The 24409-nt window shown below is 40.9% G+C and overlaps 1 protein-coding gene across 1 annotated transcript in view; it reads left to right on the forward strand.

Annotated features, from left to right (window-relative positions):
• PCIF1 (phosphorylated CTD interacting factor 1) overlaps window positions 1-24409 on the forward strand; it is a 797200-nt gene that overhangs the window by 522792 nt on the left and 249999 nt on the right. The window contains exon 11 of the mRNA XM_044090229.1: window positions 15771-15943. Within this exon, the coding sequence (XP_043946164.1) occupies window positions 15771-15943 (173 nt within the window). The remainder of the gene's footprint in view (window positions 1-15770; window positions 15944-24409) is intronic.

Raw genomic sequence — 24409 nt, forward strand, 5'->3', positions numbered from 1 at the left:
TAGATATGTTTATGTCTGTTTTGGGGACAAGGTGAAGAAATTAATCCTTCAGTGAAGCAGATACATTTGTAAATGAATAAAATCATACCCATATACACAGTGAGCAGTTTAGTAATATCCATTTCAAATGGTGGGTTGATATGATCCTTTACAGAACAGAAACCTATATCTGTAAGTATACCTGCAAGTTTTCTCATATGTTGTAACATCACAGTATTAGTCTGTGCCTGAGTGTTCAAACGTAGAACACTGGATAGCAAACTTTTGTGTCTGTACATCTGGGGGTGACAGGCATGGATTGCTGTGAATTTTGGTATGGAAGCCTTAGTTTTAAACAGATTTTTTTATACTGATTATAAATTCATGGCAGTTGCACATATATCCACTTATGCTGTAATTTAATGTGATTAGCTATACTGCATTTGGAACAAGTATTGAAAGTTTCTCTAATAGTATTTTTAGCTGTACAGATAGCATGTTGATCAACAATCAGAGGAAGAGTTGTGTTGGTATGCCAATGTAATATTGATAATACAGTTTTGGATATGAATTTCATAGTCATTGACATTTATACATACACTGCTGCTTTCTTTGTCTGTAATATTGCCCTTCTTATTGCCACTCTGCACTTAGGTTTATAGGTTCATAGGTAGGTACTAGACTATTGGCCCTAGGGCCTGTATAAGCCTAGCCAAAAAGGTACCCTGGCTTCCGCCACCCAAGAAAATTATTTTCCTGTGCCCCTGTCGAGCAGAGCCACAGAGGTGATCCCCAGGGTGAATTTCCTATTTCCCATCCAATCATCAAGATTTTTCTTGAAGAGTGCTAATGAGGGGATTTGGTTGATATAGATAGGTAGTTTATTCCAGAGTATGGGAAGTCTCTGGGACAGGAATCTATCCCTCCAGCATGTTCTTTTTATTGTGGTGACAAGGTTTAGGTCCCTAGAGCGTGGAGCTCGGAGGGATTGGGATTTCTTTAAGTGGAGCATGTCCAACAGCTCTGGGTTTGACATAGCTTTGTATGTTAGGCAGAGATCGCCTCTGAGTAGGCGATATGCGACGGAGTAAAGCTGTAGTTGTTTAAGACGGTCTGCATAGTGCATCTGTTTGAGGCCAGTAACCCTCTTTGTGAGGTATTTCTGTGGCCTTTCCAGTTGTTGTAGATGTCTTGTGAGGTACATACCAAAAGAGGCATTGTAGTCTATAATGGGTCTAATGAGTGACGAGTAGAGGGGAACAATTACCTCTTTTTTCCTGGATGAGAAATATTTTGTGTTGAGGTGTGCCACATAGAAGGATTTCCTGATTACTGCGGTGATGTGATTATCAAAGGAGACACTACTGTCCACCTGTGTCCCAAGGTCTCTTATCACACTTTCGATGTTAAGTAGACTACCACCTATGTGGTAGCTCATGGGTACAGAGTTTTTACCAAAGGGGATGACAATGCACTTTTTGGCATTTTGCTGAAGTCAGAGTGATAGCAGAGAGACGTGCATAAGTGGGACTTCTTTTCAGTGATAAGTACTACTGCCACAAGACCAAAGTTTTTCAGCAGTGCTGATGATCAGTCATAGTGAAGCAGTGAGCTAAAAGCTGGGCAGTAACATAGTGTAATGGGCACAACTGAAGTATAGCACAAGAGCACAGAGCACTTACTGCAAGCACTTGTTGCCCACTTGTTTGAGCAAGCTGCTACTGGTGGTGGAAGTGTTTCAAACTATACAGTGCATTGGAAATGCTAACAAAGAAAATCACAACTGATTTAAACAATTTTACTGATTTAGTTCATATGTAGCACACATGGCGGCATTAACAAATCCCATACACTAAATTGGCAGTCACAGATGAAATTTTCACTTAAGGGTCACCATTCCTTCAGTTAATAGGGTAGTATAAATAGATTGGAGAACTACAGTAGCACTGCATAAGAGACTGGCCTTCTGTCATACTACATTTTAGCTGCCTGATGATCTAGTGTAAATGTTTTACACATGTTAAAAACAGAAAAAGGTTAGCTATGTATAATAAAATTCACCAGTCAATAAAGACATCTTGTGAAAATGTATAAATCTGCTGCGTACAGCACCATTACATTACCAGACATGTATTGTGTGCTAAATACAGATAGAGGAGCTATCTTACTTAAAATATTAAGACATTAAGTTAAATACACCACAATTTATATTACCAGACACATACAGTATGCTAAACATAGACAAATGGGCCATTTTACATAAAAATACTGAGATATTAAGAAAAAAAGTGTTAAACCAAAAATTGTCAAGCAGACTGTTATTTTGTAAAATGCAAACTAGTCCATTTTCTAAGTGTAAAAATGTCTACTTCCAGTGTGGACAGTATTAGGCAGTATTGGACATCTATAAAGTCATTATGGCCCTTCACATCCAGCTTTGGGCTTCATAACACCTTTAAACCATCATGTGTTGCCTAATTCCACCCACTGTTGGATATTATTACTTGTTTATTTATTATGCTACTTTATTAGATTATTTGTTCAGTAATTAACTGCTTTGTTTGTAAAGTGTTTGGGTTCAAGGTTTAAACAGTGATAGGAGCAAGTACAAACCTTGTTTTTTGTATCATTATAGAGATCGTTAAACTATATAGTTGTATACCAATTCTTATTTCATCAAATCTCCAATTCTGCGAACACCTATTCTGTGACCCCCTGTTAAGCGAACTACCCTTTTATCAAACGCACAAATCAGCAAACGTTTTCCTAGGTAACTAATTTAGCAGGCCAATATACAAAGCGATATACACTGCTATATAACAAACCAACCAAATTTGGGTGGCGTGCCCCCAACACACCCCTACCTATATATACCATCTCTGAGATCGCACTACAGTGGGGAAAAGGACAAAGCTCTACATGTTGGCCAATTAACTCAGTGCCCTGGGAATAAAGTTCGCTGATCTAAGTGGATTACTGTTAATTTGTGTTGTTGTTTTGATCCACCATGTTCATAGCATTTGTTTTTTTAGTCAATTGTGAGGATTCCTAAAGGTTGCGATAAGGCATACACTGTTTGTACACTTTGTGTAACATTTTTGAATAAATAGATAGCACAAGCACTGTAATAGGGCAGCTCTTGAATTCAAAAAAGTTACCTCAGGTTCTACACATAGTGTACACCTCATGTTAACCTTTATGAATTCCCCTCCCCCATGTTTGATTATTGCTAGCTTTTACTTCTTTGTGTCTACAGTTGTGATTGAGCATTACAGCATCTTTGACTACCACAAAATACCACAATTTATATCATGAGAATAGTGTCTTGAACATACAGTAGTGAAGTGTAAATAATCTTATCTTGTTGACTGGAACTTGCTCACTTAAGGTTTTCAGCTATGGGATTCAGTTAAAGCACATTGAAAAAATAATTTTTGCTAAATTCCCTTGCACTTCGATTAAGGGGACTGGCCCCCTTGTGTTGTAATCATATCTGAAGTCTGCTATGGAAATTGCTATAGTTTAAGCTGGTAGAAGTAGATTTAGAGCACAGGTAATTGCATGTGGCCATGAGATTTCAAACTAAGTGTCCTTGTCTTCTTCTTTCGGCTGCTCCCGTTAGGGGTCGCCACAGCGGATCATCTGTTTCCATTTCTTCCTGTCCTCTGCATCCTGCTCTGTCACATCAACCACCTGCATGTCCTCTCTCACCACATCCATAAACCTTATCTTAGGCCTTCCTCTTTTCCGGTTACCTGGCAGCTTCATCCTTAGCATATTTTTCCCAATATACTCTGCATCCCTTCTCAACACATGTCCAAACCAACGTAATCTTGCCTCTCTGGCTTTGTCTTTAAACCTTCCAACCTGGGCTGTCCCTCTAATATACTTATTCCTAATCCTGTCCATCCTCGTCACACCCAGTGCAAATCTTAACATCTTTAACTCTGCCATGTCCAGCTCTGACTCATGCCTTTTTGTCAATGTCAGTGTCTCCAACCCATATAACATAGCTGGTCTCACTACCCTCTTGTAGACCTTCCCTTTCACTCTTACTGGTACTCGTCTGTCACAAATCACTCCTGACACTCTTCTCCACCCACTCCATCCTGCCTGTACTCTCTTCTTCACCTCTCTTCCACACTCACCATTACTCTGAACTGTTGATCCCAAGTATTTAAACTCATCCACCTTCACCACCTCTACTCCCTGCATCCTCACCATTCCTCTATCCTCCCTCTCATTCGCACACATATATTCTGTCTTAGTCCTACTGACCTTCATTCCTCTTCTCTGTAGAGCACATCTCCACCTCTCCATGGTCTCCTCCACCTGATGTTCATCTTGTTTCACTGTTGCAGTCATTACTCTTGGGTTATCCTGCTGGCAGGCTACCCGCAGTCGGACAGAATTCCAAAGTCTAGGTATGGCATCGGTTGCTGTCGCTTCTTCCCTGACGTCAGTGCGCCAGGGGTATAAAAGATGCAGCCAACGCCATTTTCTTCAGTCTTTCTTGCCGCGCGGTGCCCGAAGCAAAAGCAGTTCGCAAGTGCCGGTCAGCCGACTCCTGAGATTTTCAAATCCAAATTTCAGAACCGAAGTCTTCATTAAAGCTAAGTACCCCATTGGGGAAACTTTTTGCTTGCTCCAGACCGATGTCAGAAAAAGTTAACAATTGTATTTCTTGTGGGAAGCAAATACCTCAGAAGGATTTTCACTCTTACTGTATTCCTTACCTAGGCCCTGATCACAACGTTGCTAGCTGTCGGTTTTGTGCTAGATTTAACCAACGGATAATCAAGCGTCAGTTCGATTTTGTATTTCATTACTTTGGCCGAAAATTTAATTATATAATGCCCTCGGACCAGCCGACAACCGGAGTTTACAAAAAACGCAAGGACAAGGAAAAGGATAGGCATCCGAGGTCCAAAACCGACGACGAGGCCTCTGCTAGGCCAGTCGCCGGTTCGCCGGTTCTCAGTGAGGTGCTTTCGCAGCCCCTGGTGCCCGCTACCTCAGAGCCACAGGCCGCTTTTGACTCCCACGTGGAGCCGACTAGGCCTCTGGATACTGAAGGTATTGGACACTCGGAAATCATTCCCTCAGATGGGTCCGGAGCCGCTGAGCAGGCATCAGCTTCTGAGGGTGTCTTCAGACCTACACAACTATATATTAAGCCATCTTCAGCTTAAAAGACAAAGACTAAAGCAGCTCTAAAGACAAAGAAACAAGTACGGCATTCTCCTACTCAGACTTCCATGCCTAAAAAACAGATGCACAAAATGGCCGAAGATCTAATTACTTTGATCAGGTGTTCCCATCCCTCTCCTGATAAGAGGCCTAGGCAAGAGACAGAGTATGATTCTTCTGATCAGGTTTCTATTTCCTCTAATTCCTCTTCTGAACAGGATTACTCCATGCTTCCCTATGAGGATTCTGATGCTGAAGAATCCATTCCTTCAGCCTCTTCATCTGAGGATTATTCTTTTGGGGAAACCCTGCATACCATGAGGGAGCATTTCCACTGGGAGAGCCAAGATTATTCTGAATCTAAGAAAAGGCTCAGAGACTTTCTGCTACTTCCTCAGCACAGACCCCTTGCTATTCCACCTGTTCCAGACATCGTAGATGATGTATTCTCAGAGTCCGGCTTATCCCCGGACTCTTTACCCCCTGAACCTGCTAAGCCAGACAGATATTACAGGGTCCCGGATTCTCATGCATTCCTATACAAAAACCCCGCTGCTGACCCAGAAATTATATCTCAGGGTCCCAAAGGGGGTTAAAGCTTCAACTGCAGAAAACCCTGTCCCCTCTGATAGGGATTCTAGGGCTCTAGACAGATGAGGGGAAAAAGTCTGCTACCCTGGCTGTAAGGGCTTTAAATTGTCAGTTTCATGTGCTTAAATATCAGCAATATTTAATGTCACTGCTGAAACAGAAATTGTTGACAAATACTGAATGTTCAGAGAACAAGGAATTGTAGGATTTATTGCATGCAGCTGAACAAGTGGGAAAGCATACTTTGCAATGTGGCTATGATTCACTGGAGGCCTCTTGCAGGGCCGCAGTTACAGGTTCTGTGATTAGAAGGCATGCTTAGTTAAAGGAACAGAATCTGCCTGATCATATTAAAGCAAAATTATTAGATGCACCATTACAGCATGACACTTTGTTTGGTACTAAAGCAGAAGAGGTGTTGAAAAAAATGAAGGATAAAGCAAAATCCATGCAGACAGTCAAGGATTTCTTACAGGTACAGCCACCCAGGTTTAGCAGGAACTGGCCTTCTAAAAAGTGGTCCTTTCCAGTGTCAGACAGACCACAAAGAGGCAGATACAGGCATCCCAGAGGCAGATCTCAGCCCCAAGGCTCATACAGACCTAAACAATGGGGTGCTCCTGACTCCAAAAGCAGAGAAGACAAATCACAACCTTACAGGAAACAGTCCCAATGACTTTCCTCTACCAGATCCAAGCACTTTTCTTTTGGCAGCCCCCTTAGGGAGAAAACTAGCACTTTTTTCATGAAATTGGCAAATAGTTACCCAAGACAAATGGGTCCTGAACATAGTGTCCCAAGGCTACAGGTTCCATTTTCACACTCTACTAAGGTCAAAAGGTATGCCAGACCTGCCACACAGTCAATGGGCAGAGGCACAAAAACAAGTTACAGCCCTCATGGGCATGAGGGCCATGCAGCAAGTACCACAACAAGAGCAGGGGCAAGGATTTTACTCCAGACTTTTCCTAGTACCCAGAAAAGACAAAGCCTGGAGACCAATACTGGACCTGCCTATACTAAATAAGTTTCTGGAAGTTCCAAAATTCAAGATGTTGACTCTACAGCAGCTACTGCCCATGCTGGGCAAGAAGGCTTGGCTCGTAACTTTGGACCTAAAAGAGGCATACCTGCATGTCCCAATCAGACAATCTTGCAGAAGATACCTCAGATTCATAGCTGGCTCAATGCATTACCAATTCTCTGCACTGCCCTTTGGCTTATCTACTGTGCCCAGGGTCTTTACAAAATGCCTGGTACCAGTAATTGTGCTTTGCAGACAAAAAGGAATTCAAATATATCCCTACTTGGACGACTGTCTAATTCAAGCAGAGAACAAAGACATTCTTCTAAAGCATCTGGCGTTTGTAAAAAGATTACTAATTGGCCTAGGGTACACAGTAAACGAAAAGAAATCAAAACTAGTGCCCTCTCAAGAGATAATATTCCTGGTTGCAAGCTTAAATACAACTGCCCAGATGGCTTATCTCACACCAGACAAACAAAAGCAAATGACTACTTACTTCAAGAAATTGGCAACAAAAACCCACTTATCTGCAAGGATAATCCTGCAGGCCTTGGATTTCATGGCATCCTGCATTTTACTAATTCCATATGCCAGACTGCATATGAGGAAACTACAATGGTATCTAAAAAGTGTTTGGACTCAGCATTGCCACAGCCTGGAGACAGTAATTGCACTCATTCCCTGCCTGCAACAGGAGTTTCGATGGTGGGCAGAAGCCTGTCACCACAACAAGGGTCTGCCATTCAGTTTACCCACAGCCAGACAGACACTGACAACGGATGCATCAGATTATGCCTGGGGGGCCCATATGGCAGGAAAATGTGTTCAGGGCACATGGCCTGCAAACCAGATGCATCTTCACATAAATCAAAAAGAGATGCTAGCTGTTCAAAATGCCCTGACAGCTTTCAAGGACCTGCTTCATCCAGGACAGTTACTGATAAAGACAGACAACACTACGGTCATATGGTACATAAACAAGCAGGGAGGTACACATTCCTACCCCCTCTGCAGACAAGCAATGACTTTATGGGACACAGCATTGGCTTTTCAAGTTCACCTGCAAGCACAATTCCTGCCAGGAAAAACAAATACCCTGGCAGACGAACTAAGCAGAAACCTCATGGATCCCCACGAATGGAAACTGGATCCACAAATCTTCATCATGATAATAAGGAAATGGGGATGCCCAGACATAGATCTATTTGCCTCCCCTCACAACTGCCATTTGCAGAGATTTTGCACTAGGATTTATCACAAGCAAGCATGGAAAGTGGACGCCCTATCCTTCAGCTGGAAAAATCTAACAGTTTATGCTTTTCCCCCACTGCCTGTCCTTCCCAGGGTACTCCTAAAGGTCAGACAAGAGAAGCCAAAAATTATACTGATTGCACCAGACTGGCCACGCCAGCACTGGTACCCAATCCTAAAGAGCTTGTGTCATGGTCCAGCATTGATATTGCCCCATACTTCTCACTTGCTGACCCAACAAAACAATCAGATCCTGCACAGCCAACTCAGGACCTTAAATCTGGCAGCATGGCGGATAATGTAGCCATTCAGAACACTCCTCTTTCAAAAGCTGTTATGAATGTTATCTTGGAGGCCAGGAGGCCCAGTACAAGAAAATCTTATGCAGAAAAATGGGAGAGATTCTGTGCTTGGAACCAGGAACAACGCTTTAACACGGGTGTACCAAATATCCCTCAGATTTTACAATACCTAACTGAGATGATGAACAAAGGCTTTTCTTTCTCATCAATTAAGATTTGTGCCTCTGCCATTTCAGCCCATTACAATATGGAACCACCTATCTTTTCTCATCCTTTAATAAGGCAGTACCTCAGAGGGGCCAAAAACATTAGGCCTCCAAGGAGAGCACCAATCCCGGCCTGGGACCTCAATTATGTTTTGGAAAAACACACTGCCTCCTTTCGAGCCAGCATCAACAGCAGATATAAAATTATTATCCTGGAAAACAGCTCTGCTCCTAGCAATAACCTCTGCAAGGCGAGTCTCGGAGTTACAAGCACTCATGGCTGTGGAACCTTTCATCATTTTTCATCCAGACAGGGTTTCTCTGAGGACAAACCTTACATTTATGCCTAAGGTGGTGTCCAGTGTGGATTCACTTGCCTACCTTTTATCCAAATCCATAGAACAAGGGTGAGAAAATTCTGCATTCTTTGGACATACACAGGCAGTTACGCTTCTACTTGGACAGAACTAAAGCTTTCAGAAAAACTGAGCAACTTTTAGTGTCATATGCTGCAGGATCACAAGGAAAGGCTATCTCAAAACATACTTTTTCTAAATGGATAGGCCATTGCATCCATTTCTGCTATTTTCAACATGGCAAATCAGTGCCTAAGGGCATTAGGCCTCATTCCACCAGAGCAGCAGCCACTTCAGCAGCCTTCCTCAGAGGAGTACCAACCAAAGATATCTTAGAGGCTACAACTTGGAGTTCAGTGCACACTTTTACAAAGCACTACCATTTACCTCTCTACTCTAAATCCAGAGCAGGCTTCGCCACTGCAGTTCTGCAAGGCCTTATAGCCTCTCCTAATCCTATTTAGGCCCAGCCACCCAGCCTTAGCTTTGGGATTCAACCCAAGAGTAATGACTGCAACAGTGAAACATGATGAACATAGTACAGTTGTGTACCTACCATAAATGTAGATGTTCGAGTGTATTCACTGTTGCAGTCCAGGTTACCCACCCTCCATCCTCCTTTTCTTTGCTGGGATTTACCTATACTTCTCTATCTTATACACCCTATGTGGTGTATTTGCTTGTAGATGAAGGAAATGTTTATTTTACTGCATGCTTAATTATTGGCATAATATTTTTAGCCTACCATTTTGGGGGCACCTGACATCTGGGGCAAGAAAAACTGAAGAAAATGGCGTCGGCTGCATCTTTTATACCCCTGGCGCACTGACATCAGGGAAGAAACGACAGCAACCGACACCGGACCTAGACTTTGGAATTCTGTCTGACTACGGGTAGCCTGCCAGCAGGATAACCCAAGAGTAATGACTGCAACAGTGAATACACTCGAACATCTACATTTATGGTAGGTACACAACTGTACTTTTCCCATCCAGTCATCCAGGTTGTGCTTAAACAGGGTCATAAAAGTGCTCTGCTTGATGTGGATAGGAAGCCTAGTCCAGGGGAGTGGCAGCCTGTGAGAGATGTATCTGTCTCTCCAGCAGGTCATGTTTATGTTGCAGGCTACATTGAGGTCCCTGGAAAGGGTGACTCTAGTCCCGTTTGACTTACAGATGTGCAGCATTTCCATTAGATTTGCGTCAGAGATAGCTCTGTAAACCAGACATAAGTCGCCTCTAAGTAGTCTATACGCTGCTGAGTATGTGACAGAGACTTCAGTCTGTCCGTGTAAGGCATGTGCTGGAGACCCTGAATTTTCTTAGCTAGAAATCTCTGAGGTCTCTCAAGTTGATGCAGATGTGTGGTATGGTACATACCAAAGGGATCATTATATTCAATAATAAGCCTGATGAGGGACGAGTACAGGGGAGTTATAATCTCTTTTGGGCTTGAGGCAATGCCTTTGCTAATCAGGTGAGCAATGCAGAATGCCTTCCTCACCACAGTAGACGCATGGTGGTCAAAACTGAGGTCACAGTCAACTTGTGTTCCCAGGTCTCTCACTACTGAATTGGTACTTAGGGTATTATTGTTTATTTTATAATCAGCAGGGACATTGTTATTACCAAAGAGAAGAAGTTTTTAGTATTTAGTTTAAGATCATGCCTTTGGCACCAATCATTGGTCTGTGTAAGCCCCTTTTCAAGTACACTGACATTGCTAGGGTATTCAGTGATAGCACCTAATTTGCAGTCATCTGCAAACTTTGATAGCCACAGCCCCTCTGTTTTGGCCTGGACTTCTGAGAAGTATACGCCAAACAGGGGTCCTAGCATTGACCCTTGTGGGACCCCATTGATGACGAGTCTGCTGGTAGAGGTAAAGTCTCCCACTTTGACTGAGTGCTGTCGATCTGTGAGCCAGTTTGCAATCAATGTGACAACATAGGTGTTGATATTCAACTGGGTTAGTTTGTCAGTGACACTCGAATGTGAGATAGTGTCGAATACCTTGGCCAAGTCAAGATAGGCTGTGTACATGGCTTTGCCGTTCTCTATGGTTTTTGTCACATTCTCTAAGAAGCCCACCATGTTTAGCAGGCATGATCTTCCCTTGAGAAAACAACTGGGATGAATCCAGGGTTTGGAGGTCATCTATATCCTTATTTATGAGGTTGATGATAATTCTTTCCATTGTCTTACAGATGAGGCTGGTTAAACTTATGGGTGTGTAGTTACCCGGGTCTGTTGCCATGCCGCCTTTGTGGAGGGGGATAACAGCCACTGTTTTCCATTAAGTGGGGACAAAGTGAGTACTGAGGCTTTGGTTGAATAGAGTGCCTAATGGAGTAATTAGCTCTAGTTTTAGAACATTAAGAATGCAGCCCAGAAAGCCATCTGGTCCCATGGTGGCTGTGTTCTTAGCCTTGGAGATAGTATTGATGACTTGCTCTTTGAAGATGCAGGGAGGTGGAAATAATGAAGACATGGTTTCTGGTTTGCGTGAGGGGGATAGAGGGGTGAAATTTTTGCCAAACTTGTCTGCTAGCAGGTTTGCGATTTCCACAGGGTCAGTGTGTGTAATGCCATCCACAATTAGTTCAACACACATTGGAGTCAAGAAAGCCTTATGGTTATCCTTGGCTATAGTTGCTAAATTTTTCTCATAGTTGCTCTGAAGATTTTTACAAGTTGTCTTATTTGCTTGTTTAGGCTGAGGAGGGTTCCCTTCCACTTCTGTGATCTCAGTTGTATATTTTCGGACAGCAGCTTCTTTCGCTTATTGTATAATTTATTAATGCTAGACGTCTACCAGGATATTTTTTTTCTTGCGGATCTTGCTTTAATCCTGTCTGACACGACTGTATCTATACATTTGTGTAGATGTTTATACATGACATCACTGTATACCTTAGTATAGCTGTCAATGCCATCTGTGAAACTGGAGCTTGGAAGTTGATTATCCCTTCCTTTAGGAGGGTATAGTTAGCTTTGGTGAAGTTTTTTAGCCTGACGTCTCCTTTGGGGAGTTCTGATGCTATTGCTAGTTCAAAAAATGACTTATTTATGGTCAGATTTAACCAGTGCGGGCCCTACACTTGAGGCATTGCATCGGTCACTCATATTGGTGAGGACCAGGTCTAGAATATTGTAGTCCCTTGTGTGGGTAGTGCACTATTTGTTCCAGACATTCGAGTTAACAAAATCCAGGATTTTTTGTATGTGTAAGTTTGGGCTCGTATAAGTTTCCCACTTAAAGGAAGGAAAGTTGAAGTCACCCATGACTAGGGTGTTAGGTTGTACCTTAATTGTCCCACGTAGGTCTAAATAAACTGTGTGGGCATCTTGGCTCATGGAAGGGGACCTGTAACTGACGAATTGAAGGGGGGGGTCTTACCCAAGGTAATTTGGACTTGGATTATCTGCATAGAGTTTTTTTGGCTTACCAGTCTAGAGATGTAATTATCATTAATGTAGATAGATACTCCACTTTTTGTTCTCACACCTTCAATTTGCGGCTTGAAAGTGTGGAAGACATTGTAGCCTTGCAAGGCCGGGGTACTTTCTGTGGCCTTGAGCCAGGTTTCTGTGATTACACAGATGTCAACATCTTCCAGAGAGAGGAGTGCTTCCACAGAGTGCAGTTTCTGATTTAAACTACTAGCTTTTAGCAGCATGACCCTTAGTTTCTTTGTGTTTGATATTTGTTGTTGTGACCTTGCCTAAAAAAAAAAAAAAAAAAAAAAAAAGCATTATGGGGGAGGCAAGTGCCTTATTCAGCAACAAAAGCCTAGATGTACCAGGTGAAGATTATCTCTGGCAAAGCAGTGTGATCTAGCAACCATGTCATCCCAGGCTGACAGGAACTGGATCCCCATAGAATGACACCAGAAACTAAGCCAATTATTGAAGTCAATCATTTTCTGTTTATATTGTGGTATCATCTTAGGTGAGGGTAAAATGCTGCTCAAAGCAAGGGATATACCTGCCTGGGGCACATATTCACAGAGCTCAATCATGTCTCTCTTCATATAGTCCAGAGATGCATCTCAGTTTGTTCACATCAACGTGAACTATGGCAAAGTCATAATGGTACTGTTGTTGAGAGACTTGAGTGCTTGTGTGATCTGGTGAATCCTTGCACCAGACAGACAACTGACTATAACCTTCTCCTTGTTCAACTTGGTGAGTGGGGCATTTGTATGTCTCACTATAGAGTCACCTGTAACTTAAATATTTGGAATAGTTGTGCATTGCCTTAAGGGCTTATTTGGTGAGACGCTGGTGCTAGTGTTTTTATGTTTTTTGGGTGCTTTGGGTGTTGTGTTAGGTGTAGGATGTTTGTGTTTTAGAGGTCTCTGGGGTTTAGGTAGGTATCTAGAGAGTATCTCTGTATATGAAGGTTTGTGTGTTGGGTGCATATTACAAATAGGAGTCGTGGTGTGAGAGTTGACAACCTGTTTATCGTTGCTGTTCTGGGAGCGAGAGAGCAGTGATTCCAGATTTTTAGTGTAGGAGCATCTCTTGCAAATTATACTTCAGTGATTTAAGAATAAGAGGTTGTCAGTGTACATGAGGCAATTGCTACACTGCCTCAAAAAATCCATGTCCACCAACCTGGCAGGAGTGACAGAGGGAAACTGACAGTCCATAATGCAAGGCTTGAACCTGGTATCTCAGCAGATAAGGAGAAAAAGATGGGGGTATCGGACAGGGAGCTATTTTAATGTGACTAACCTATGGGGTGTACAGTAGGAGGTCTATAAAAGAAGGGAGCTATAGGGTCTGTGCTGATAGGTAAGAGGTAACATCTCTGCTGGGTGGTTCACTGAACAGCTGAGAGCTGTTCAAGAACTGCTGTGCTAGACAGCAGCCGCTTCTAAGGGAAAATGCGTCTTTTGGCGTTTTTGTTTCTATAACCGTCAGGAGTTACCCCCCTCTGTGCAGTGGTGCACGGTGTTGTGTTACGTGCAAGCAAGAGCAAAGCAGATAATACAAAGAAACCAGTGAAAAAGCTCACACTGAGCCCTGCTCCAATGAAATAGCTCAAACTTCAGCCCTGAACCAGTAAGCTTCAATTAGATAGTTCTACTGTACGCTTCTGCCATGAGGGTACAGGGGGTGCTTCTCCAAAAAAATATGTCCTGATTTTTAGTGCTCAATCTACAAACAGAACTGAATTCAGTTGGTCTGAATCTAATCTATACTACGGCCAACAGAAGTGCAGAGGAACAACAACAAAAAAAAGCAGAATCATTTTTTTTTTTAGTTATGGAGGAGTAAAGTTGTCATAAACTATTCAGGTTGCTTGGAACCCTAACAATGATTAAAGTGAAAATGTGTGCTATATAATAAGTGCAAAAAACAGTGTTATCAAACTGTAGTGTCTGAAGTTGTATCATAACCTTTAGTGGAACTGCAGTCCTGTTGATGTAACATGCAGTTGTGAGCATTCTTTTTTCTTGTTATTTTTGTGAATATAATCTGGATGCTTTTCAGTATTGTGTTAGTTGCATAGTTGTTTATACATTTGATCTTTGCTTAGTCGTGTCTTAATTTTGTTTATTTATATATTTCAGCATGATGCTGCAGGTGAAATACTAAAGGAGAATGAGTAAACACTTATAGAAAAGCTTTTGCTTTATTGCAAAATGAGTAGATATGCTCTCCAGTGTTGTAAGAGACTCTTGCTCAGAAGGCATGGCAACTCTTCAGTAATTACAGAAATTGTATGTCTGCATAGTTGCCATATTGGTGCCAGTCACAATAATGTATTCAGGTGTTAGTGTAATAGAGTGTGCAGCTGTGCAGCTAATGCAAATCACATAATTAAGGCTTTAAACTGTAAGTTGAAGTTAAGTAGATTGGAAGATGGATTTGATACAGAAATACCTCAAAATAAAGGGTATCGCTACATATAGATCCATATGTCAAGTGACAGTAGGTAAAACAAGGGTGAAATAAACTGTCTGTCCCATGACGTGTAGAACAGTTTTATTAAATCTAGTATCAGACACACTAAAATGTTAATATGTCAGATCCTCAAGGGAATTTAAGTAGCTTAGGTTATAATTTAGTCATTGTTAGAGTTGGCAGAGATCCAGGTCCACAAATAAGAATCACTCACTAAGGTTCAGCCAGCCTGAGTAGGTTGAATGTCTTCTCCCTTGGCCATAAGGAAAGAAGTGGTTGATAGGCCCCTGATTCCTCTGTAATTGCTAAACATGGCAGATGTTTAAGGACTACAGTTGTAGCCTGGCAGTTAGTTCAGAGGATTTAGGCTCTGAGCTGTTAATAAACTGCTTCCTGTAGTCAAAATTGCATGGTTTGATTCCACTTTCCTAGGTTTGACTGCTGTGTTACTCTGAGCAAGTCACTAGAACAGACTGTGCTCCTACTGGGTTACTCCTAAAAAGGGGTACCTGTGTCCAGTGGGCTTGCAAGGTTGAAAACTGTATAAAAAAATAAAAATAAATAAATGAGATTATAGCAGTATCCCAGGAACTGATAGAGAAGGCCTGAATGGAAATTGGGGACTGGACCACAGTCAACTTCCTTTTGCCCATATCCTGCCCTAAATGTGGCTAGCTGACAACCCTGAGTGAGAATGAGAGTGACAAATCCTGCTACACGTTTCCTATCTGGAGGGTTAGTCATTACTTGGTAAAATATTCTAGGATAGCTGAAAGTTGGAGTAGGAAGGGAAGAGTCTACTTGGAGGTATGAGCAGCCAGGCACACAAAGCCATTAAAACTAGAATAGGTAGAAACGTTTACGGAAAAATAAAAAAAGCTTAGACTTTACTGAAGGCCACTCAGAGATTTACAACATTTCTACAATGAGGTCTTGTGTTTTGGATTCCACAGAAGAAGCTGGGACTCCAGAGATTCAGAACAGACTTGTCTACTGCTATCCCATAAGACTGGCCATCCCTTCTCCTCCACAACCCCGTGTAGAATTGCACTTTGAAAATGATGTAGCCTGTGTTCGCTACAAGGGTGAGGTGGCCAAGGTGAACCGCAGCTACTTCAGCAAACTGGTAAGGAAACAAGTTTTTTATGTTGATTCATTGGTTTCTTAGCTTAGAATAATGTTATTCAGATATAAAGTGCTGTCCTACTGTTAATATTGTGCTTGTGTTATATACTTTTGTGATTTTAAATTTCTGAATACTGCATGGGATGAGTAAGCTAAATGTTATCTGAAGCAACTGTTACCACATAATTTACTTAGTAATTACCTTTAGAAATATTACTGAGTTAAGAAGGAAAGAGATAATGTCATGATTGTAATTTTGTACAAAAAAAATCAACTTAGTTGTTTCAGCCTTGTGACATGCTGTTACCCTATTAGAGGTTTTTTTTTGAGGTTCAAAATATTTACTAAGGAAGTCTAAGTTGGAATGTTATGGTGGGATGCCAGGTAATGGAAGCTGCAAGCTGTCCTTTGAGCTCTAACCTTCTGAGGTCGGTTATTATCCCACCATATTATTACATACCTTCTGCTTATTTCTTAATTTCTTTTTTGTTTAGTAAAAAAATTTGCAGTAATCTGTTATTCGCTTTTCTCTGTACACTTTAGAGGAATTCCCAAATAATCCACTATGGTGTGTTTATGTAAGCTTCAAGCCAAATTGTAAGCTTCAACTTTTCCAAGTGAGGACAAGTGAGGTTTCATAGCTGTACTTTAGTGTTTCTGTGCTAAGAGTAATCTAGCACAGGATAGCTGCAATAGTTGAATGCAGGTTTACAGCTGCCTAGCATCCTAAATTACCTGTATGTCAAATGACAGATCAGTGCTTTGTGACTTTACAAGCATTTATTGTATTCTCTAACTTTCTAGGCCTCCTTTGGGGAGATTGCATAATAGTGCAGTAGTGGAATCCTTACTGGATACAGCGCTTGCCCAACTGTTGCCATCAAACCAGCTACCTAATGTCTACTTCTGACTGCAGCCTGTTGATATGATAATGATTGAGATTACCCACATGCTATTTGGATGCCTTTGAGAGGTGTATTTAGCAGTGTTTATTCCTACTGCAGATGGTGTAGGTTGCAGCAGTGACAGACTTTACACCATGACTTCCAACACCTTAGTTGCATCAGTTTGAGCTTGAGGCAGCTTGTTAAATATATTGAAGTGTGTTTTTTTTTTCATTTTTAATTGTTTGAGTAGTGTTCTATTTGGAATTATTTATTACATTGTCCCTGAAATACTGGTACCTATGAGTCCCATTATAACTTCTCATCTCAGATAGTTTCCATTACAAAAGCTGAGCAATAAAAAATTGTATTACCCGAGTTTAAGTATACATAAGCTGGAAACCCATGCACTTGAGCTTGTGATAACATGACCAAATGCAACAACATAAAATTGCATTTTTTTTAAGTGCAACCTGCCCTACTACCTCACATCACCTTACTTTATTATTTCACTATGATGTTATTGCATCTTGGAGAAAGTGCAATCAGTAACAGTGGAAAGCATGTCTCACTCTTTCTTTGGGAGGCTACAAGATTGGAACAACTACAGAGCAGAAGAATACTAGCATTGAGGAACTCTTGACATAAGCAACTGACAACTTAAATGTTTCTACTGAAGCAGTTGTGATATGAGTTGAGGTGATACAAACAACTGGACTCTAAGCCTGTGTAGGTTTTGAGCTTGGGCTCAGGTTGCTGCTCAGGTGGAGTTTGCAGGTTTTGCCGGACCATGTCAGATTCCTATGGGTACTTGGCATTTCATCCCCTTTCTGAATTTATATTGTTTGGTAGTCCTGCAGTTCTGCAACTTCACTTAGAAAAAGAATTACTGGAACTTGTGAAACTTTTCTATGTTCAGGTGTCTTGTTCATTGAAATTGCTATTGAGCCATGCCATTTCATGGTGAACAAATAACTGTTTTGCAGTTGGGATGGTGGTTGCTGCACTGGTGGAAATGTCTTTCCTGTACGGTGCAGTGACGTTATAGGTTGATTAGTAAAAGGAAAAGGTGCTTCCTACATGGGTTATGTGGAGGGCTGTGCTCCTATAAACTTTGAAATGTGTTGCATTTCTTTTGGCTTTGTTATGATAACAGTGATAAGCAAGATAAAAATGTTGTGCTAGACACTTTCCAGTATTTTGTAGAGTTACGGTGCTGCAGTGTGCAAGGGAGTCCAAGAAATTGTGCAGGTAATGTAATTTTATTAGCATAACTGCTTGTTTTTCATGCTGTGTTTTTGGAAGAATTTAGGTGAAGTCATTCATACTGTACAAATGTTGGATTATTGGTAATAAAATTAGCAGTATATGTGATGCATACATATCATTTCAGTGATGCATCAGCACTGTTTTCACTCTTAATAAAAGTGCATTGGAAGACTTGTGCTGTGTAGATTAATTATTTACTGTCAATTGTCCCTGGGTTTAAATTGTGATGTCATTCTTGGTAGGCCTCCTATAAAAAGGAGCCTTTGCCTGAGTGGGAATTGCCTAATCAAAAAACTGAATCCATCTATCCACCCGCAACCCTGTTTCCTACTTTTGCACATGAAGTCGGAGTGCCACATCAACAGTTACAATCATCTGGAGCCAAGGTTTACACCATTGGATGGCTAGACCTGCTGAAGTAATTCTTACACACACACACACTCTCTCTGTCACACACGGACACTCAAACCTATGACCAGTTTTGGTGTCCATTCCACCTACTGCATGTCTTTGAAATATGGGAAACATGCAGTAAGTGGAATAAATAATTAAAAGTGAAATATTGTATATACCCAGTATTATGTTGGGACTTTGTACGTAATCTTTTAATAGAGGTGGTACAAGTGCTTTTAGCCTTTGATGTCATAATGCTTATATTTTATTAAGTGTGTGTGCCCCTTAAGACAGCATCCTAATGTGTTTCTATGGCATGGTGATTTCACGGATGACATTAGATGACATTGTTTTGGCAAAGAGCATGGCCAGCTTAAGGGTGTTGACTTTGACAAGTAGTAATTGAATCAGTTTGCCGAAAAAATGTTTTAGTTTTCTTCTATAACAATCATCTTTATCCATAGTGTTTTGACTTCCATTTACCTGAGTCTGTCTGCTTTACAGCTGATCAAGTAACATTTTCCTTTTCGTGTGGTAGGCTGTCTTTAGTGTTTCAAAATCCAGGATAATAATGTTGTATTTTTAGCTAAGTAGCTACCCAGGATAATAATGTTGTATTTTTAGCTAAGTAGCTTCTGGCAGTGATGTAAAAAGCAGTGTGGTACTCCAATCTGATATGAAATTTAAAAACAGCCATCAGCTTATATTACTTATGGCACATCTTATGATCCCCTTTGCTTTTTAGGAGTTTATTTGTAAAGGAAATCGGGAGATGAAGAGTAAATAATCTTAGAATAATGACAGAAGGATGAGGGTATAAAGAGTTTTGCAAATGGGACACAGAATTTGTAGAGTATGATTTGTCATATGTGGTAAGAAGAAGGAAAAGGTGTGAGTGCTTTGGAGGATGTTGGATAAGTAAAAACATATGGCACAGGAGGCTGTGTTCGTAAGGGTAAGAGAGAAGATGAGGAAGAGCTGTGGAGGATTGGGGTGGATGGCATAGAGGTAGAGCTTCATGCAAGATACAGGGTAGTCAAAAGTGGAAGAAGGAGAGAATATGATAAAGAATGTTACGGCGTGGGAAAACAGGGAGATTAATAGTGTACAGCAGGCACCAGACTTTATCGTAAAGATGGCAAGTTATTTATGAAGTACTTGAGGTACTGTAAATCTAATTTGCTCTAAAGCCAGAGGATTGGCTAGAATATAGGTTATTACAGGTAATAAATGAATATTGAACGGTACAGAGAAGGATAATAGGAGTGAGCCAAAAGGAGAAGAGTATCCTACTGAAGAAATGTGTTGCGTGGAAGTGAGTGGTATGCAGGATAATATCGAAAGAGATAAAGTGAAGTAAAGAAGTAGAGTAGACTGCCCTACTTTCCTTTCTTGAAAACCTCGAACGCATCTCAGGCAAGTTCGTATCCACACTATTTCTAGATCTGTCAAAGGCCTTTGACACCATCTTACACACCCTACTTATATCCCAACTCCCCACCCTACAACTCTCTCCCACCACCATCACCTGGTTTTCCAGCTACTTGTCCAACCGCCAACAAACTGTTCAATGGAAAACTTCAACCTCCCCCTTCCTTCCCACACCCACAGGTGTCCCACAAGGTTCTGTTTTTGGCCCTCTTCTCTTCAGCCTATTCATTAACAACTTTCACCAATACATCCCAGACTCATCTATCATCCAATATGCAGCTGAATCAACAATCATCTGCTCAGCCTTCTTCCCCTCCTAGCAAAAACCCAACTAGCCAGCTCCAAAACATAAACCTGGATGCAGTCTAACCATCTTGCACTAAATGCAAATAAAACCAAACTAATGTTTTTTTCCCCTACCAAAAACTCCATTGACAAATCCACATTCACCATACAGAGCCAAAACAACACCCTCCTTGAAATGGTTCCCAACACCAAGCTTCCTGGCATCATTATTGATGAAGAACTAAAATTTGACACCCACATCCACGCCACAATCAAGAAAACCCACCAAAAGTTAGGTCTTCTCTACAGGCACAACCACTTCCTAAGCCCCTCTACCTGTCAAACTCTTGCACCCACCTTCCTGCTCTCCTCCCTTATGTATGGGGTGCCATGAGAGTGGCACCCCTTCATTTCCGATTTTTTCATTTATTTTTTTTTTAATTTTTTATAATACTGCGTTGTCGGAGCTGATGTCATCACGTGCCGATGACGTCAGCTCTGTCAGGGCTACCAGCCAGTCGGAATTGAGTTCAAGGAGCACACATTGTCATTTCCGGCTGGTCTGGCTGCAAATGCGAGCAGGAAATCTCACTCGCTTGCTTTGGGTTACAGAAACAGGGAATTAACAGCAGTTTGTTTTTTTAACAGCAGCACTCCGTTCATAGCAGGCCGTTCGTTTTAACAGCAACACTCCTTTCATAATAGGGAATTACTCGCTCTGGATTATTTATTAACAGCAGCACTCCTCCACTCCTTTGATTTTGGATCCAGATTTGGCTTAACCGAGCGTGTGTGTGTGTGTGTGTGTGTGTGTGTGTGTGTGTGTGTGTGTGTGTGTGTGTGTGTGTGTGTGTGTGTGTGTGTGTGTGTGTGTGTGTGTGTGTGTGAAAATGCCCCCCCATGTAATAGACCTGGTGGCTAGAGGTATTTCAGGCTCAAGAGCCTAAAGTCCCTAGCCACCACCATTTCTCAGCTTTGTCCAGATTTGTTGTGCTAAGAGTTGTGAAGAGCTATGGTGGGAAGTGAGAACAGAATTTGTATTTCCCTATTAGTAGCTTTGTTGTTTGTCCAGGTTTTTTGTGCTAAGAGTTGAGAGCTATGGTGAGTGAGAAGTGAGAACTGAATTTGTAATCCCCCCATATTGGCTTTGTCCTGGTTTTTTGTGTTAAGAGGTTGAGAGCTATGGTGAGAAGTGAGAAGTTAATTCACTAAATAATAGCCATTAAGTTTTCAGTCTTCCTATTTTTTAGGAAACTGCTGATTTGGCATAGTGGTTTGTTGCTCTGACTGTAGTGCATAGGGTCCTGGGTTCAAGACTTGCCAGTGAAATGTATGGTGGTAACACATTTTATTCTAGCAACTTTCCAAAATTATACAAGCAATGGTTAAAATGTGCCCCTGGTAAGTCCCTAGCCACCACCACTTGTGAGCTTTGTCCAGGTTTTTTGTTCTAAGTGTTGAGAGCTATGGTGAGAACTGAATTTGTATTCCCCCATTGTTGGCTTTGTTTGTCCAGGTTTTTTTGTGCTAAGAGGTTGAGAGCTGTGGTGAGAAATAAGAACTGAATTCACTAAATGATAGCCATTAAGTTTCAGTCTTCCTATTTTTTACGAAACTACTGATTTGGCATAGTGGTATGTTGCTCTGACTGTAGTGCATAGGGTCCTGGGTTCAAGACTTACCAGTGACTTGCATGGTGGAACATTTTATTCTAGCAACTTTCCAAAATAATACAAGCAATGTTTAAAATGTATCCCTGGTTTTTGACCTTTTGCCCCCCCCCCCAAAAAAAAACTGAACTTGAAAATAAGTGTGAGAAGCTGTGCAAGATGCCTATGGCTTACACTACTGTCATTCTATTTATAGTGTGGGTGTGGAAGTAGACTTTTATGATGGAGATGTTCTGAATTGGGCAGTTTTGTCATTATTGGTTCATGCATTTTGTTTCATTGCCTTACATACAGCCTACTGGAAAATGTTCAAACAAGAAATTTAAAATGCGCTCTAACAAGTGTGTTGTATTATACAAGGAATATAACTTAATAAAGTCAGAAAGGTGTATCAAAGAAAAGAACACATATATGTTTCTTGTTTTGTGTGCAAGGGGCCAATGATTTGAAAACAGCCCAAAGGTAATCTTTATTCACCACTGGCCAGATGCATTTTCTTTGGATGTGGTGTGGGTTTCATTGATATTTCAATGAATGTGTTTCAAGAGCAGAGAAGTTTTAATGCCAAGTCTATTTTCATTGAGACAGTATTGCTTTGTTTAACAGATGTAAAAATCAAATCCCAAGTAATCATTGTAGAAGTAAAGCAGTATGCACACATTAGTGTTTATGGTAAATGGGACAAAACTGCCAGGTAATGGGATATTGGAATGGCTGCAGGGGGTCATTGGTGCCATATTTTGGTTGTCTGTTCTTCAGTTTGCATTTGATATCAATCCCACAATTCCATCGTAGTGGGTGGGGTTATGTAATTATGTATGCAAATTAGATGTTAATCAGCGTGCAGATTTGTACCTATTTGTCATGGGTCTTGTCCAGATTTTTGATGTTTCCAGGTTGAGAGGTATGGATGCAAGTCATTCTGGTGGCATGAACCAGAGTGAAATTAACAGATGAGATTGTTGTATAGATAAGAAAAACAAAAAGTACAGGTAAGCATTAGTGGTGTGGAGAGAAAAATGCAATAAAATATGTACTTTGGGAATGTAACTGGTTTAGATGGGGATGGGAAGAGGTAACTACGGAAAGAAAGAGAATCTTCAGAAGGAAAGGAAAGAACTTATAGAGGTGGTACTTGTTTTGGATGAAGGAAGAAAGGATGGACTGGGAAGCAGAGACAAGGCAGTTGATGATAGCAGTGTGAGTCAATTGTTACATTACAGTTAACTGAAAGAGGGTAAAAATACATTGAATTTACAAAAGAGGGGTTTGGTGTGGTAATACTAGAATGAGCTGCACGATCATGGAAGAGTACAGAAAAAGAGGAAGTTAAGATAGACAGAAGGAAGATGGGAAGATGGTGATGGTGCAGGTTAGCATTATGTAAAATGAGAAGAAGGGAGAGAGTAATCAGTTGGCAGCAGATGAAATATAAAGGGTAGTAGAGACCCAGGTAACATTAAGTGAATGTAGAACAGGCAGAAATAATAAATAAATAGAAATATAGAGAATGGGGCATATGAGGAAAGAGGCAGTATATGCAATAATCAGTTCAGATCTGAGGAATGAAATGATCAGTTACTGGGGTAGATTGGTGTATAGATAGAATTAAAATATGTTTTTGAATAATATTTAAAGGGCTAATGAAATAAGAAAGGAAAACTGTTACAAATAGCAATAATGCAAAACTTAAAATTTGCCAAGTCAAAAGTGAAGTAGTAAAGCAAGAATGCTTTCATTGTGTAGAGATATGTTTTAGGGAAGTTTGAAACATTATGCAATTATTGCATTTCTTACATGCAAATCTGAAGAGCAGTCTGGAACAGGATTTGTTATTCACTGTTTTTGCTGTTGTGTTTGATATAAAGTCATCCCAAAGTGGTGTATCCTTTGAAGGGCTTACAAAAATCAGAAAACGAATCTGTGGTGAAGTTTTACAACATGAAAGTTCAAAACGTTAAAAAACAGAAAATTAACGAAAATGGGAAGAGTAATAGCTAAAGCAGACAGTCCAGAAATTCAGAAAGTCAAGAAAGAAAGAGATGGGTATACAAGAGATGCAGCTGTATTTCAATTTAGATCAGTCATGGTTACCAAAGAGGTCAAGTTGGTATGGCTGGAGTAGTGTATTTGCATTACTAACATGAATAGAATAAAAAATGGTATGGAATGAAAAAAATGGGTTTCACCAGTAGCCTTTGCTAAAATTTATGCTTTATTAAAACAATAGAAGGAGGTAAATAATAATACACTGATTTGGGTTAATACACTGGGGAAGCAATAGCAAATACATTTATTACCTCAGACAGGAAACTAGAAGGCCTGAGGACACTGGAGTAAACAGACTGCATACATATAACCTGAGGTTTGCCTCCATAGTGCATGTCCATAAAAGTTGCACAAAAATGAACCAGCGTTGTTTGGTACTCATCTTGTACTTTTTTTTAAGTTAGCATAACTTTTATCATCACTACCTAGCCGTTACACAGTCCTTTCCAACTGAAAATGAGCAAATGTTTTTCATTGACTTGCACT

This window comes from Protopterus annectens, chromosome 12.part0 (assembly GCF_019279795.1).
Source record: "Protopterus annectens isolate FY-2018-M chromosome 12.part0, PAN1.0, whole genome shotgun sequence".
NCBI lineage: Eukaryota > Metazoa > Chordata > Ceratodontiformes > Protopteridae > Protopterus > Protopterus annectens.